At 40.8% G+C, this 14,916-nt stretch overlaps 1 protein-coding gene across 1 annotated transcript in view; it reads right to left on the bottom strand.

Annotated features, from left to right (window-relative positions):
• Positions 1 to 14,916, bottom strand: part of HEATR3 (HEAT repeat containing 3) — a 31,035-nt gene that overhangs the window by 1,875 nt on the left and 14,244 nt on the right. Inside the window, exons 7-12 of the mRNA XM_065416735.1 lie at positions 13,667 to 13,950; positions 12,180 to 12,270; positions 8,550 to 8,707; positions 3,673 to 3,755; positions 3,204 to 3,340; positions 597 to 685 (exon numbers count right to left, since the gene is read on the bottom strand). Of these exons, the coding sequence (XP_065272807.1) occupies positions 597 to 685; positions 3,204 to 3,340; positions 3,673 to 3,755; positions 8,550 to 8,707; positions 12,180 to 12,270; positions 13,667 to 13,950 (842 nt within the window). The remainder of the gene's footprint in view (positions 1 to 596; positions 686 to 3,203; positions 3,341 to 3,672; positions 3,756 to 8,549; positions 8,708 to 12,179; positions 12,271 to 13,666; positions 13,951 to 14,916) is intronic.

The raw sequence follows: 14,916 nt of genomic DNA, 5'->3' as shown, positions 1-14,916 counted from the left end.
AACCCCCTGCCCCAGCCCTGATCCCCGCCTGCCCTCCGAACCCCTCAATCCCAGCCCAGAGCCCCCTCCTGTACCCCAACCCCCTCATCCATGGCCCCACACCAGAACCCGCACCTCCAGCCGGAGCCCTTATCCCCCACCCCGCACTCCAACCCCCTACCCCAGCCCAGAGCCCCCTCCCACACCCTGAACTCATTTCTGGCCCCATCCCAGAGCCCTCACCCCCAGCCGGAGCCCTCACCCTCTCTCACACCCCTACTCCCAATTTCGTGAGCATTCATAGCCCACCATACAATTTCCATTCCCAGATGTGGTCCTCAGGCCAAAAAGTTTGCCCACCCCTGTTGCAGGAGCATATTTTTTTTCAGCAACCTTATTTATCTATGAGAAAAATTAGGATGAATTTTGTTAAACCTGTATTTCTAGCAGCGTTAATAAGCACTGTTACAACGCTTAAAACATTAAACATCAAGTTACAAGAATTTAGCACTCTTTAAAGATGGGTTTGTTTCAAAACCATTCAAGTACAATCTGATGTAAATTTACTGAACCTGTATCTACCAGAATGCCCAACGTTTGTTAGAAAAACCTCTCACCTGAGATATATTCTTTGATGCCATTGTTTGCAAGAGAGCCCTCATAGCACTAGTTACGGCTTCCAGGAATTCAGTGTGTGTAGGAAATTCTGCTCAAATATAAACACAAAACCAAAGAGTCAGAACAAACTTCAAATCATTTTAAGGACTTTCTGCACTGAGAGCAGAGAAAAATTTCCTTCCATTCCACATCTATTGGTGCTGCTCCATGTTAAAACCTAGATTTTCAGAGACTGGGCCTCTAGCTTTGTGGGTGGAAATTGCCAACAATTTCATGTTCATATTTGTATCTGCAACTTATGCCACAGATGTCTGAAGTCCTAGTTTTCAGACACAATCCAGGACTAGGACTTCTAAGGGACATCAAATATAGGTGTAAAATTATGCATGCAAAAAGTGAGGCCTAATTAAGGCCAAACTGAAAATTTAGCACAAAGTGTCCCACACCAATATTTCAGACCATAAGCACCACTGGAGCACTAAGAGGAGCACTGCAAAGGAGTTAAGCAAGTATTTTAAAACTCACTTCCTAGATCTCTTAAGAACATTTGTAAGACATCCAGTCTTTTTCCTGGGACTCTGAGCTCCAACATGCACCCAGAATATTAGCATCTCCACATTAACGCCAAGAACGTGTTCACCTGTTAGTTTCCCCCTGGCATGCAGCAAACCCTGGGAAACCTAGGACTCAAACTGTGCCCACAAAATTTTGAATACTCAACTGCTCCCCAATACCAACTTCTAGGGTTACCATATTTAAAAAAATAAAAAAAAGAGGACACTCCACAGGCCCTGGCCCCACCCCTTTCCCACCCCCACCCCGCCCCAACTCCGCCCCTTCCCCGCCCATTCCCCAAAGTCCCCGCCCTAACTCCCCCTCCTCCCTCCCAGCCACGCGAAAAGGGCTGCCCGAGCGCTACCGGCTTCACGGTTTGCCGGGCAGCCTCCAGACCCTGCGCCCCCGGCCGGCGCTTCCCCAGCGCAGCTGGAGCCTGGGAGGGGAAGTGCCCAGCCGGGGGCGCAGGGTCTGGAGGCTGCCCGGCAAACCGTGAAGCCGGTAGCGCTCGGGCTTCAGGCAGTCCCCATGCCTCCGGACCCTGCACCCCCGGAGCAGAGCAGCTGGAGCCCGGGAGGGGAAGTGCCCAGCCGGCGGCTCGGGGTCCGGAGGCAAGGGGGCTGCCCGAAGCCGGAGCGCTCGGGCAGCTCAGCTCTTGAACAGAGCCGAAGAGTCAGGGGAGGAGCAGAGCAGCTGGAGCCCGGGAGGGGAAGTGCCCGGCCAGTATTTTTCCCGGACATGTTCGGCTTTTTGGCAATTCCCCCTGGACGGGGGTTTGATTACCAAAAAGCCGGACATGTCCGGGAAAAACCAACTTCTTGCATGCATATTCTTCTTGCATGCATTTTAACACTTTTCATTCTCCCCTAATGTTCTTTTGTTGCTATTTACAGGCTTTTGCAGGAGTAAAAACCTGCAGTGGCACCTTACAGATAGGAGACTAGAGCTTTGAACAGCTACTTATACCAGTAGTCCACATAATTCACTACAGTGTTTTTAGGCCTGTCTACAATAACCGTGTGTTAGCATGATTATCTGCTACAGCTAGGAGCATCTGTCATCAGACACTCCTATCCACAGCAGAGAATCATGGGCTAATGTTGTTCTTGTAGTGTAGATGGGCCCTTAAACTATTAATTTCCAGCATGCTTGTTCATCAACTGGTCACCTCTCAATCTGAAAGCAGCATTAGAAACTGGGAAATCTTCACAATAGCTCTCAGTGGAATTAACACACAAGCTTTTTAGAGACATAGGAATAAGTTTGTTACTCCACAACAGTACTGTTTTAAAAGAAAATTGTCCAACAGGTTTATCATCTTCATTCAAATCAAATCATCATCACACCAGGAAATTTGATAAGCAGCTTTGATGTTTAGTCGTAAATGTAAAACGTTTGGGGCAAATGATTAAATTTATTAGAGATATACATTTTAAAGAGCGGTACACAAAAAATACACACAACTTATGCCCCAGAGAAAGAGAGGCCTGTTATATTTCCTATTTTGATAAGTATGCAAATCCTAGAGTTTGTTTCAGCTTTGGAAATCACTTTGGGAATAGCTTCCTGTGATGCCTAACCTGAATTATAATGTTGGTGACATGTCATTTCAGATAAGTGAATTCTCTCACATTCAGATTTGTTTATACATACGCGGGAGATGTCCTGCTCTTCCTGACAATAGCTTGCCTTATGTGATCAATGGAAAAAACTGCCACCATCACAGGTATGACCAAATATAGATGTTGTGGTCTCACGTTAGGATGGGGCTCCCGCACTGGTTAAGTCACTTTATATTTTAGTGCTTGCATATACTGATGTAAAACATACTATGCACTCCAAAAACTTTATTCGATCGGAGCTTTCCTGGATAAGGAGATTACGTGAGGTTTACATAGCTTGGCAGCATATTCCCAACATCATTTTTTCTTGCATTTGGAAGGCAGTGCGGAGGGGATTAGTAATAAAATTGTATTAAACTAAATGATATATATAGAAGCAATCAAACCCTTCTGAGTTAAGTTTCTTTAATATTATGGCCTTAAACTTACCTGGTTGAGAAAAAACTAGCTGGGAGAGGTGCTGTGCAAGTGACTGAAGTGTTGAAGCTCCTCCAAGACAATCCACATCGGATACTAACAGAATGCTGTGGAGACACGTTAGAGCTCTGCACTGCACCGTGTTCATTCTGGAACAAAGTAAATAACAGAAATATGCCTTTTGAGGCTCTATTAATAAAAAAATGACCAATATAAACAAGGAATTTTAATTTAATTATGCAATGTTGAGGTGGGGTATAATTTACCTGGGGGATCACAAAGTATCTGCATGTAAATATTTGTATCTTGTTACTAAAACAATGTACCAGACTTGTAAGGTCCAGTTCTCTAGGGTGACCCCACACACATTGAAGTATCAATGTTTATGATCCAAAAAATCTTGAAATTGAAGATCTGGTGTTACATTAATAATTTAATTACAAATGCACTGAAAATTTTAAAAAGTCAAAGAAATTCCTACTTTCTAATTAACGGCTTCCAAGATGGACTGTGTGTACAGATGTCTACAGCAACAGTGTTCGGAAAAGCGGTTTTTTCAAGAATCTGGAAAAAAAGTTTGGCAACAGGTTTTTTGGGGGTCAAGGACAGTTTAATGTTAGCTATTTCTTTGTTGATCATTCAGCAGAAACATTAACCTATATATTTATCCCCCAATCCCAAACTGCCTCCAGTGCGTCCCCAGATGTCAAAAGTTCCAACCATGATTCACTCAACTGCCGGAATCTCCAGCTTCTCTCCTGACAACTTCTACAATAGTTATACCCTGGGTTTAGCATAAGATTTTTTTATATTAAATTATAAAGTACTTGTTTCCATATTTAATTTAAAACCTCTTTAAACAATTGAAAATGAATATGCTGCATAATTTCCACAACGCTGCAGAATCCAGGGACCTCAGCAGAGATTTTAGGTTCAGTTTGCCACAGAGTACACAGGGCCTTGAATACAGTTAATCTTACGTAGACACCCCCTTTGTTCTCAATTCTATCACACTGCCATACTACTACTACTACTACTACACCACCAAGATGAGGCATGTTACCTTCGCAACCCACAATTAAGAATAAGCTAGGCACTTTACAAATAAACAACCCTGAACTTTTGCCAATCCCTCATACCAAGTTTTTAAGGTTAAAAAGTTTAGGTAAGATTCCCGCAGCTGAAAAGATAGAAAGATTAACCAGGGAACCTCCAAAGATCTTCCTGTTGTTCACACAAAGAACTTGTTTGCAAGTAGGGAGCAAATTAGACTATCAAAGAATGACAGGAAAGGCTTTAAAAAAAAATAATCAGATGTTATTCAGATCATCCAGTGCCATTCCGGATCCTCGTTTGAAAGAAATCAAACTACTTCACCTGCACAGCTAGATGACGCATTTTTATGATATCATCAACCACTAATGGCAGAGTCCCCAATATGACTTTATAGTACATACTATCACTGAACAAAATGTTTGGAAGTTTGATCTTTTCATTAGAAAGGAACACCTTCAATGTGAAAAAAGTCAATTTTCTTTCTAAATGTACTCAAACTTGCCTCAGATTTTACACCTAACTTGAAGTTCCCCTTTGAATTTTTGTTATTTTACAGTCCTATTTTCTTATCTTAAAAAATGTTTTCCTCTTCCTTGTCACTGCATGAAAAACCTACACACACAGGGGAAACTCACTAGCTTTTTCTGTGTAAAGTCAGGAGTGACTAAGCAAAAAAACCCCAAACATTGTCAAATAAAGCAAACTAAAACAAATATTTTTCTCATGTTGCCAGTTACAGTTATCTGAGTTGTTACTTGTAAAAGTAGCAGGTGAAATATTTTTCCAGAAACATGATTTTTTAAGTTGGTGTCCTTTTATGTACTAGAGGATTAAAGTTATTTTCCTGGGATGCATCAGTTATAAAGATGAATTAGAAATAAGTTTTAACAACCCAAAGCTCTTAACCTGTTAACAAAATATGGTGTATTTTTGAGAAGGATCCAAGTATATATACATATATTTTAAAATAAACAGTAAGAGTCATGGCTCTGCTTCTGTTACAGTGGCCTAGAGAGCAAAAGCAAAAATTGTGCTAACCACAGAAACCTGTGCTGAGATTGGGGCAGGGAAGGGTAGGAACAAAAATAACTAGATTCATAGCTTCCAAGGCCAGAAAGGATCACCGTGATCATCATCTGACTTCCTGTTAACAGGCCATTGAACTTCCCTAAAATAATTCCTAGACCATATTTTTTAGAAAAACATCCAATCATGATTTTTAAATTGCTACGGATGGAGAATCCACCAAGACCCTTGGTAAATTGTTCCACTGATTGATAACCTACACTTAAAAATGTATTCCTTATTTCCAGTCTGAATTTGTCTAGCTTCAACTTCCAGTCATTGGAATGTGTTATGCCTTTCTCTGCTAGGCTGAAGAGCCCATGATCAAATATTTGATCCCCACGTAGGTACTTATAAACTGTGATCTAGTCATCCCTTAACCTCGTCTTTGTTAAGCTAAATAGATTGAGCTCTTTGAGTCTATCATTACAAGGCATGTTTTCAAAACCTTTAATCATTCTTGTTACTCTTCTCTTAATCCTCTCCAATTTATCAACATCCTTCTGGAATTGTGGACATAGTATGCCAGTAGCAATCACACCAATGCCAAATACAGCAGTAAAATAACCTCTTTACTTCTACTTGAGATTCCCGTATATGCATCCAAGGACTGCACTAGCCTTTTGGCCACAAGATCACATTGGGAGCTCATGTTCAGCTGATTATCCACCACAACCTCCAAATCTTTTTTCAGAGTCATTGCTTCCCAACAGAGAGTCCCCCATCCTGTAAGTATGGCTTACATTCTTTGTTACTAGATGTATACATTTACATTTAGCCGTACTAAAATGCTAATTACTTGCTTGCACTCCAGATTGCTCTCTATCAGTGATCTGTCATCTTCATTATTAACCACTCCCCCAATTTTTCTGTCACCTGAAAACTTTCAGTGATTTTATGTTTTCTTCCAGGTTATTAATAAAAATGTAAAATAGCTTAGGACCAAGAACCAATCCCTGCACGACCCCACTAGAAACATACCCACTCAATAATGATTCCCCATTTACCATTACATTTTGAGACCTATCAGTTAGCCAGCTTTCATTGCATTTAATATGTACTATGTTAACATTTTGTTTTAAAATTAGAATAATATAAAATTATGTGGTACCAAATCAAATGCCTTACAAAGTCTATTACAGCAACACAGTTACCTTTATCAACCAAACTGGCAATCTCATCCAAAATAGGTATCAAGTTAGTATGACAAGATCTATTTGCCATAAACCCATGTTGATTTGCATGAATTATATCGCCCTCCTTTAATTCTTTATTAATTGACCCATATCAGCCACTCCATTATCTTGCCCAGAATCAATGTCAGACTGAGTGGCCAATAATTACCTAGGATGTCCCATTTACCCTTTTAAAATATTGGCACATCTTCAATACTGCAAGCAGATCTGGTTGCCCCATCTCAACAATGATATATTGGAATTGGAAAAGGTACAGAAAAGGGCAACAAAAATTATTAGGGGTATGGAACAGCTTCCATATGAGGAGAGATTAATAAGACTGGGACTTTTCAGCTTGGAAAAGAGACAACTAAGGGGGGATATGATAGAGGTCTACAAAAGCATGACTGGAGTGGAGAAAGTAAATAAGGAAGTGTTATTTACTCTCTATCATAACACAAGAACTAGAGGTCACCAAACAAAAATAGGCAGCAGGTTTAAAACGAACAAAAGGAAGTACTGCTACACAGTCAACCTGTGGAACTCCTTGCCAGAGGATGTTGTGAAGGCCAAGACTGTAACAGGGTTCAAAAAGAACTAGATAAGTTCATGGAGGATAGGTGCATCAATGGCTGTTAGCCAGAATGGGCAGGGATGCAAAACCATTCCCTGAAGTGTCCCTAACCTCTGTTTGTCAGAAGCTGGGAATGTATCACTTGATGATGACCTGTTCTGTTAGTTTCCTCTGAAGCACCTGGCATTGGTCACTGTTGGAAGACAGGACACTGGGCTAGATGGACCATTGGTCTGACCCAGTATGGCCGTACTTATGTTCTTAAATCACAACATTAGCTTTCTTCCAGTCTTCTGGAACTTCCCCAGCATTCCAAGACCTAAAATCAACATTAATGGTCCTGCAAGTTCCTCAGCCACCTTCTTTAAAACTTTTGGATGCTAGTTATCTGGAACTGCTGATTTTACAATGTCTATCTTTAACAGCCACTGTTTAACATCCTCTTGAGGTATTAGTACACTAGAAAGAATGTTATATGATATGACTAGGCTATGAAGTTTTCAGTGCTGTAGATAAGTTGTAGCTATGTAGGATATGACACACACAAGATGGGTGAGGTAATATATTTTACTGGACCAACTTCTGTTGGTGCAATAGACAAGCTTTCAAGTTCCACAGAACTCTTCTTCAGGTGACCTCCAGCTTCAGCTGGAGCTCAAAAGCTGGTCTCTTTCACCTACAGAAGATGGTTCAATAAAACACCCACCTTGTCTCTATCTAGGTTGTGAAGGGTAGTCAGCACAGATGATTTATTTTGCCCTTCTTACACCTCCTATAGAAATCTTCTCACTAGTTAAAGGCTAGTTGTTGAGGTTCCAGAACGGCTCAAGCTACAGAATCAATCTAAGCACTGATGCAACAGAGAGAGCCTCCAAGTGTGTAGACACAGGGACTGGTGTACAGTGTTTAAGAAAAACTTTACTATAGTCACTTTAAAAAATGAACATTTCATATTTTCTGATGCCTGTGAAATCCTATTAAGATGAGTTCTGGGGACTCAACAGCAAACTCAGAATTGGCAAGTGGACTACCGAAATTAACAATTTAAGGGGAGGATGGGGGGGAAGAAGTTTGTGTTTATTTAAGTTTGCTCTCTGGCATTCTCCCCCAACCTTGCTAGGAGTGAAAATTGGCATTTATTCCCACGGCTTGTTAAATTTCCATTTTCTCTATGCAGGTCACCCTTAACATATCCAACTTGGAAAATCCTGTACAGTTTCAGAAAAGCCCAATATCTGACTTCATTCCTGACATACCAGTGGAATTGTCTAGTCCCATTTACACCACAGAATTATTTAAGTTAAGTCAACTTGTATGAATGATGCTGTATATCTAGGATTTTTTAAAAACGCTAAAGGTTGATTAAAAATCAATCTTCCTGTACTGAAGTTGGATTCAAATAATTTGTTGGTTTAAACTAAGGTCTAAATCAGACACAGTGCGAAGACTGAATTTGAGTTGTGATCAGATGATATACAGCGGTTCTACCTTCTTTGGAATGAGGTTGTTCATGAGTGCTGCGTGAACCTCGGCAGAGAGGCAAAGGGGTGACATGGGCGGCCCACTTCCCTCATCGTAGGAGTTCTCCATAAACAGATCACTCTCATCACTGCTGGAGAGTTCTTCCCATTCGTCATCAGAGGGATCTGAGAATAGAACACAGATTTAAGAATGAAATCTGAAGTCACACACAAACTAGGCACCCCCAACTCCTGAATTATCTAGTATGCAAACCAGTGTCTGATGCCCAGTTTAACTCCAGAAAAATATTACAAGACAGTCTCTAGGAACTAGTGCTCTAGTACATTTCAAGCCTACAGCCTTGGGCATGACACATACACAGTATCATATGAATTATTTTAATAAAAGGCTCATGTTTAGGTTAAGCTTATTCAATTTATCAAGTACTACAGGATGGAACATACTGCTGAGTTTGGTATATTTTTATTCATTCCGAGACTGCATCTGTAGAGGGCAAGAAATATATTTACATATATACATATGTAATATAAAAATTATACATATATTACAGTATATTTAGATGTTTCCTCATTACAGATGATCCCCAGTCAAACCCACATTTGCAGCCCCACCTGACGACTCCTGCTCCCTGCATTATGCCCCCATTGAGCGGAAGGCAGGACCTGGGGTGTGGAGTCTGTCTCATGCCAGTTCAGCTAATTCCCTTGGGTCCCCTGGTGAGCAGAGTAAGTCTGTGAATTCAGTACACCGGCTGAAGTTCGGAAATCAAAATATCTTCGTCCCTAAGCAAACTGAAAATTAAATGAACACCCATCTCTGGATTCCTCTTAATTCCTACAGACCTTATTTCTGTCTAATCATGGACTGTAGTAACGCAAGGGGGTTGTAGTTTATAGTGAGTAAACAAACAGCAGGATATGCAGCTACCCACAAGAGTTTTTCTAATTAAATGAGGCAATCTTATGAATTACTGTTCATTAGATGAGATATTCATTTAGTAGGTGCAGAATTTCTCACATGGCAGAAATTACCAAAAGGAATACATGGTGTTAGTATGGTTTTCATCAGAACCAGCAAGATTTACTTAAGAAGTTATCACCTAAATGTGGGCAGCCCGGGGATCAAATTTACGTTATAGTCCGGAGTAACAGTGTCAGAGATTACAAGTTTCAGCTGCTCATTTTAATATTCATGTTGAGGACTCCTCAGTTATTTGATTATTTTATTAACTGTCAGAAGAATGACTAATAAACCAGGATTGAAAAGAAGAGACAGACTAACTGCTGAAGAGACTAGTCAAAACTGAAAAAAAACAAAAAAAACCAAACAAAAAACTGTTCCCCTTTTAAAAGGGAAGCAGGCTGTTTTCAAAAGAAGCTTCATGTACGTAGAGCCCTGTGAACTACCCGCACAAACCACATTGTCCGCATATAATTCCTATTGTAAGCAAAGTACAAAAGCTGCCTCTCCTCCCACTTTTGAAGTTGCATTCCATAATTCTAGGATGCAAAGACACTAAAGGAAAAATGGTACAAAACAAAAGAGAATAAGAAAGCCAATGCAAGATGAAGAAGATAGCTCCATAACAAGAATGTGATTGCACAGCAGAAGATCGATCTACTGTAACAAACTGAGGCTCCAATCCTGCAAGTGGATCCAGGTGCTCATGGAATCCTACTGACTGTCCAGGATTCTGCTCAACAGCCACCTTCCTGCACACTCCACACAGATCCAAATGTAGGATCAAAGCCTTTAACAGCACTGAATGCCCTGGGACATAAAGGACGGGGGAGGGGGGGTGGAGAGGGCAGGGGAGAGAGAAGAGGTTTTTGTAAGTTATTCTTAAAGAGCCATCATCAACCTGAAAACCACATTTCCAGCTGAAAATGTTGTACCTACTATTCCTGCAAATAACCATTAAGTTCACTAGAACAAAAAAATTAATGGAAAAAAATCTATTTCCCCCCCCCATGTACTAGGTATATTTGCACAGAAGTTCATGTATTAATCAGTTTCTCTTTTGTTGGTGGTTAGTTCCATCACTTTCATGCATTGCTCTAGGGGAGTTTATGCACATCTTCTTCCCCAAGAGAGTGTTTATCAGTAACAGCAACAAAGCTAAAATTGAAGAGGTGGATCTATGCACATAAAGGAAGGGGATGGGAAGAGAGGTGGGCCTGGGCAGGTTTAGTGTTGTTGTTCTCTGGCTTGCCCAGGAAACTCTCATAAGCAAAACAAGGGATCAGAAAAGCCTTTATTTATTCCCCCCTCTCCCCCAGTAAATAAAAATGAAAGTCAGGGCATACTATTTAAAAAAGGGATCTATCAGACAGTTACTTTTTGAAATTACTTTCATGAAACTCAAGCTGACATTTTTACACAATTGCAAGACGACTGAGGAGGTTCTTAATATCCGCAAAAGAGAAATATCTGGTACACAGATTAACAAAAACAGAGCTAAAGTTATTGTCATTATTTCAAATCTAAAAAAAGCAACTGGGATGCTCAACTGCATCTGCTATAGCAAGTCCTATAGCAAAAATGGAGATAAAAACCAGGTTATTATATATAAACCATGATTTAAAAACAAACTCATGATTCTCTGGCATCGCTGCACTCATAAGAGAAATTAAGAGATTCTTCACACAGAAGGTCCAAAGGATAAACAATGCACATTTCAATGGCGTTGTCCATTTCTTTTAAAACCAACCATTTATTACTTTATCATTTAGTGAGTAAGCAAAAGAGTTGCTGTTCCAGCTCCATAAAAAAAACATTTGCTACATTACTCTTTAAAACATTTCCCTTCTGTTTTGTTTTGTTTTTTTTAATTTAGAAGTATCAACGGTATCAGGTTCAAATTTCCCTCTTTGATGGTGGACTTGGATAGCAACACCTAGGGTGACCAGATGTCCCGATTTTATATGGACAGTCCTGATTTGGGGGTCTTTTTCTTATATAGGCTCCTATTACCTTCCACCCCCGTTCCGATTTTTCACATTTGCTGTCTGGTCACCCTAGCAACACCACAAAAAGCTGAAACCTCAGCTACAGTGCTCCCAGCCCCTAACTGAAGACAGAATAGCTATTGAGTCTTTGGCCCTGCCTACAATTGAAAGCCGGGCAAAACCTTCCTACCGTAGATGCAGTTATCCCAGCAAAAGCTGATACAGTTTGTGTGTGTTCAGCCAACAAAATAAGCTATGCCAGAAAAGCACTTTTTTTTGCCAATGTAACTACAGACACTAGGGCTTCTGACAGCACCGCTAGGTCATGAAAAAAAGAAAAATATCACACCCCTAACCAACATAGCTAAGTCTGGTGGAACTTAAGTGGAGACTTGGCTTCAGATTGTGTATAATTTTGCTGAAGGATTCCAACAAAGAGGGAAGTTTGAAACTGATACACCTCAAATCTGCAATGTCAAACACATAGAAAAAAGGATTAGAAATTAATATCTTGAGAGTCTTTATGTACAGTAAGGGGCATTAAAGGATGCAAATCTATGGTTTGTTCACTTTTAAGAATGGGAGGACTAGCAGGTCAAGTTAGATAAGATCCCAGAACAGTCCAACTAAATTTGCCATGTTACTAAAAACGGAAGCCTTGGTAACAATGAAAAAGCTGCCTACATACCTTCACTGCAGCACATATTAACAATGATTTCCAGGGCAGTCTGCTGAGCCATCAGTAAGGCTGTCACTTGTTTCAGCTCCCACTTATCAGACTAGAGAAAACAAACACTTAATTTTGGAGGATAGCACTCTAGTTTTAAAGTATCTAGACTGTCAACCAAAGCAGATAAAATACAATAATAGTTTTTTATGTGACAACTATTCACAAACAGAATAGAGAATATCAAATGTTCTACTAATACTGGTGTGTGCCAAACTCCAGAAATTGTTTAGTATTTCGTTCTGCAGACTAACAGAACCTACTAATAGGCACAGATCACTTGTTATCCTGAAAGGTCTAATCTCATCAAAACCTGCCAAAAACTCAGAGTTGTTCTGTTTTCCCCCTTTTCAATATGTCCGAATTCTCATAATTTGTAAAGAAGAATTACAGGTGCGACTGGTACCACTGTCTACTAAGGTTGCCGGGCACGTCCCATTAATTCAGTTACACTCTACCCCGATATAACGCTGTCCTCGGGAGCCAAAAAATCTTACCGTGTTATATCGAACTTGCTTTGATCCGCCAGAGTGCGCAGCCCTGCCCCTGCCCCCCCGGAGCACTGCTTTACTGCGTTATATCCGAATTCGTTTTATATCGGGTCGCGTTATATCAGGGTAGAGGTGCACTTCATAAACTTTAACCATGTGGGCTGAAATTTGACAGGCTGGGTGTCTGCCTCAGGCTGAATGTATTTTAAAAAATTTCAGCCAAAATGACTCAGCGGTTTCTGAGAATGAGGCTATTGTTTTGCCCTTGTTAAATTCTGACCACCTTTAATTTGAAAAGATTTAGCACCCCCATGCTTTGGAGCAGGGACCTGAAATTTGGCAAGGGTTGGGCTTTGTGTCAGGCATATGCCTTTTGCGGTCCCAATGAAAATCTGCCCAAATTTGGTCTAGTTGTAAGGCCCTTTGTAAACTGCAGGGTTAAAAAAAAAAAGAAAAAAGAATCCCAGCAAAATCATGGGTAAGGGTTGGAATTTCACAGGACAGGCACAACTGCCAAGCCCCCCCTTCGCCTCCCAATCTGTGGGGAGGCTGTGGCTGCATGATTGGGGTTAGCATGATGGTCCTATGCCAGAAGGGGGTGGGTAGAGGAAGGGGGGGAAGCCACGCTCCAGCCCCAGCAGCCACTGCGACTTCCTGTTTGGGCGGCAACCTGGCAGAGAAAAGGAGGCGGCACTGATACCATGCTGGTAGCTCTGCCTATAATTAAGGGTGAACCTTCCATTATAGGACCCTATTTTCAGTTTCTTATAACTTTGCCAAACTTTAACAGATCAGGATGGAATTCTCTATGCCAGGAGTCTGAGGCTGAATTTTTTGGGAAAGTTTCACCCTACTGCGAATAAGTTAAGGGAAAATGAGATTGACAGTTAACCAAAAACTAATCAGAAGCATAACACTCCACTAAGTGCTATGTCAGCCACAATCGGCCATACTTACTGGAAGTAGATCTGAAATGTCATTTTCTCTTTTGACTTTTCCTTTAGGTGGTTCTTCCATTTCATCATCTTCATTCAATACAGAGTTGTCTATTGTATCACCCACATTCTCCTCAGTTTCTGCCTCTGCAGTGAGTTTTAACCTTTGTGTTTCAGCTTCCTTCATGTGAATAACTGTTTCACCAGCATCCACCACTAGTGATTCTGAGAAAATCTTCAGGATAGCATTAATTGTGTTTGCCTGGCTACTGGATGGAATGGTGTCCTTTATATTCCAGACAGAGCCTAAACATGGGAGAGTTAGAATGTTAAAACCTTTAAGCTACATGGTGCATGGCCTTCTTGTAGCCATTGCAAAACCAGAGCTTGTGCTAACTATAGTACTCAGTATCTATGTCACATCTTTCATCAAGAATCTCAAAGTACTTTTCAAGGACAGATATAGATCCCCATGTTACAAAAGGAGAATCTAAGGCACAAAAAAGTTTCCCCATGATCAGAGGCTTCATGGCATGGCTGAAAACAGAACCCATGTCCCCCGATTTCCAATCCCTTGCATTAACTGAGAAACAACTGCCTCCTTCAGAAAGGTATGAGTCCTTTATGAATTGAAATTTCAGGAGTTTCTTATAGACTTGTGACTTTCTGTTCAGTTCTTCAAGTGCCAACCTATATCGAACATTCAGGGCCCAAAACCGTAAGCTGGGGCAAACCTCATTATGTGAAGATGGACAAAATATTTCCAAAGGGAAATCCTGGTGACACTTTGCCTGATAGATATAGCAGATCTTCAGGACACTGAATGAGTTTAATTTTGAGCTATTCATGGTCTTAAAAGGACGAAGGGAGAGATTTTCTTCCACACTACATTGCTTGATTTTATTATTTGTCAGACCTATAAACAGTCAAAGAATAAAGAGAAATTAAATAAAACCCTCCCTTTCCAAGCACAGGTACTGAGTGCTTTAGACAGGAGAATTCTAGTTAATTGTACTTCAGTGTCAGAAAGCATCTTAACTGGAAGGTGTAACACAAGATGGTGAAGCTGAAGGCAAAGCACCCAGTGGCCCAGGCACTTTATATTGGGCTTTAAAAACCACGTTTGAAAACAGATTTTCAAAGTCCGTTTTAACACGCTTCCAGCTAAACCAATTTCAGACAAGTCTTGATTGGCCAGCCTGGACAGGCCAGACTGTTGTAAAACTGCTTTCAAAAATCTCTGTTGCAGTGTAATAGGTTGACCTCACACAG

Source organism: Emys orbicularis, chromosome 14, assembly GCF_028017835.1.
Source record: "Emys orbicularis isolate rEmyOrb1 chromosome 14, rEmyOrb1.hap1, whole genome shotgun sequence".
Classification (NCBI taxonomy): Eukaryota; Metazoa; Chordata; order Testudines; family Emydidae; genus Emys; species Emys orbicularis.
The sequence above is the reverse complement of the archived record's forward strand: the minus strand, read 5'-3'. Positions and strand labels throughout refer to the sequence as shown.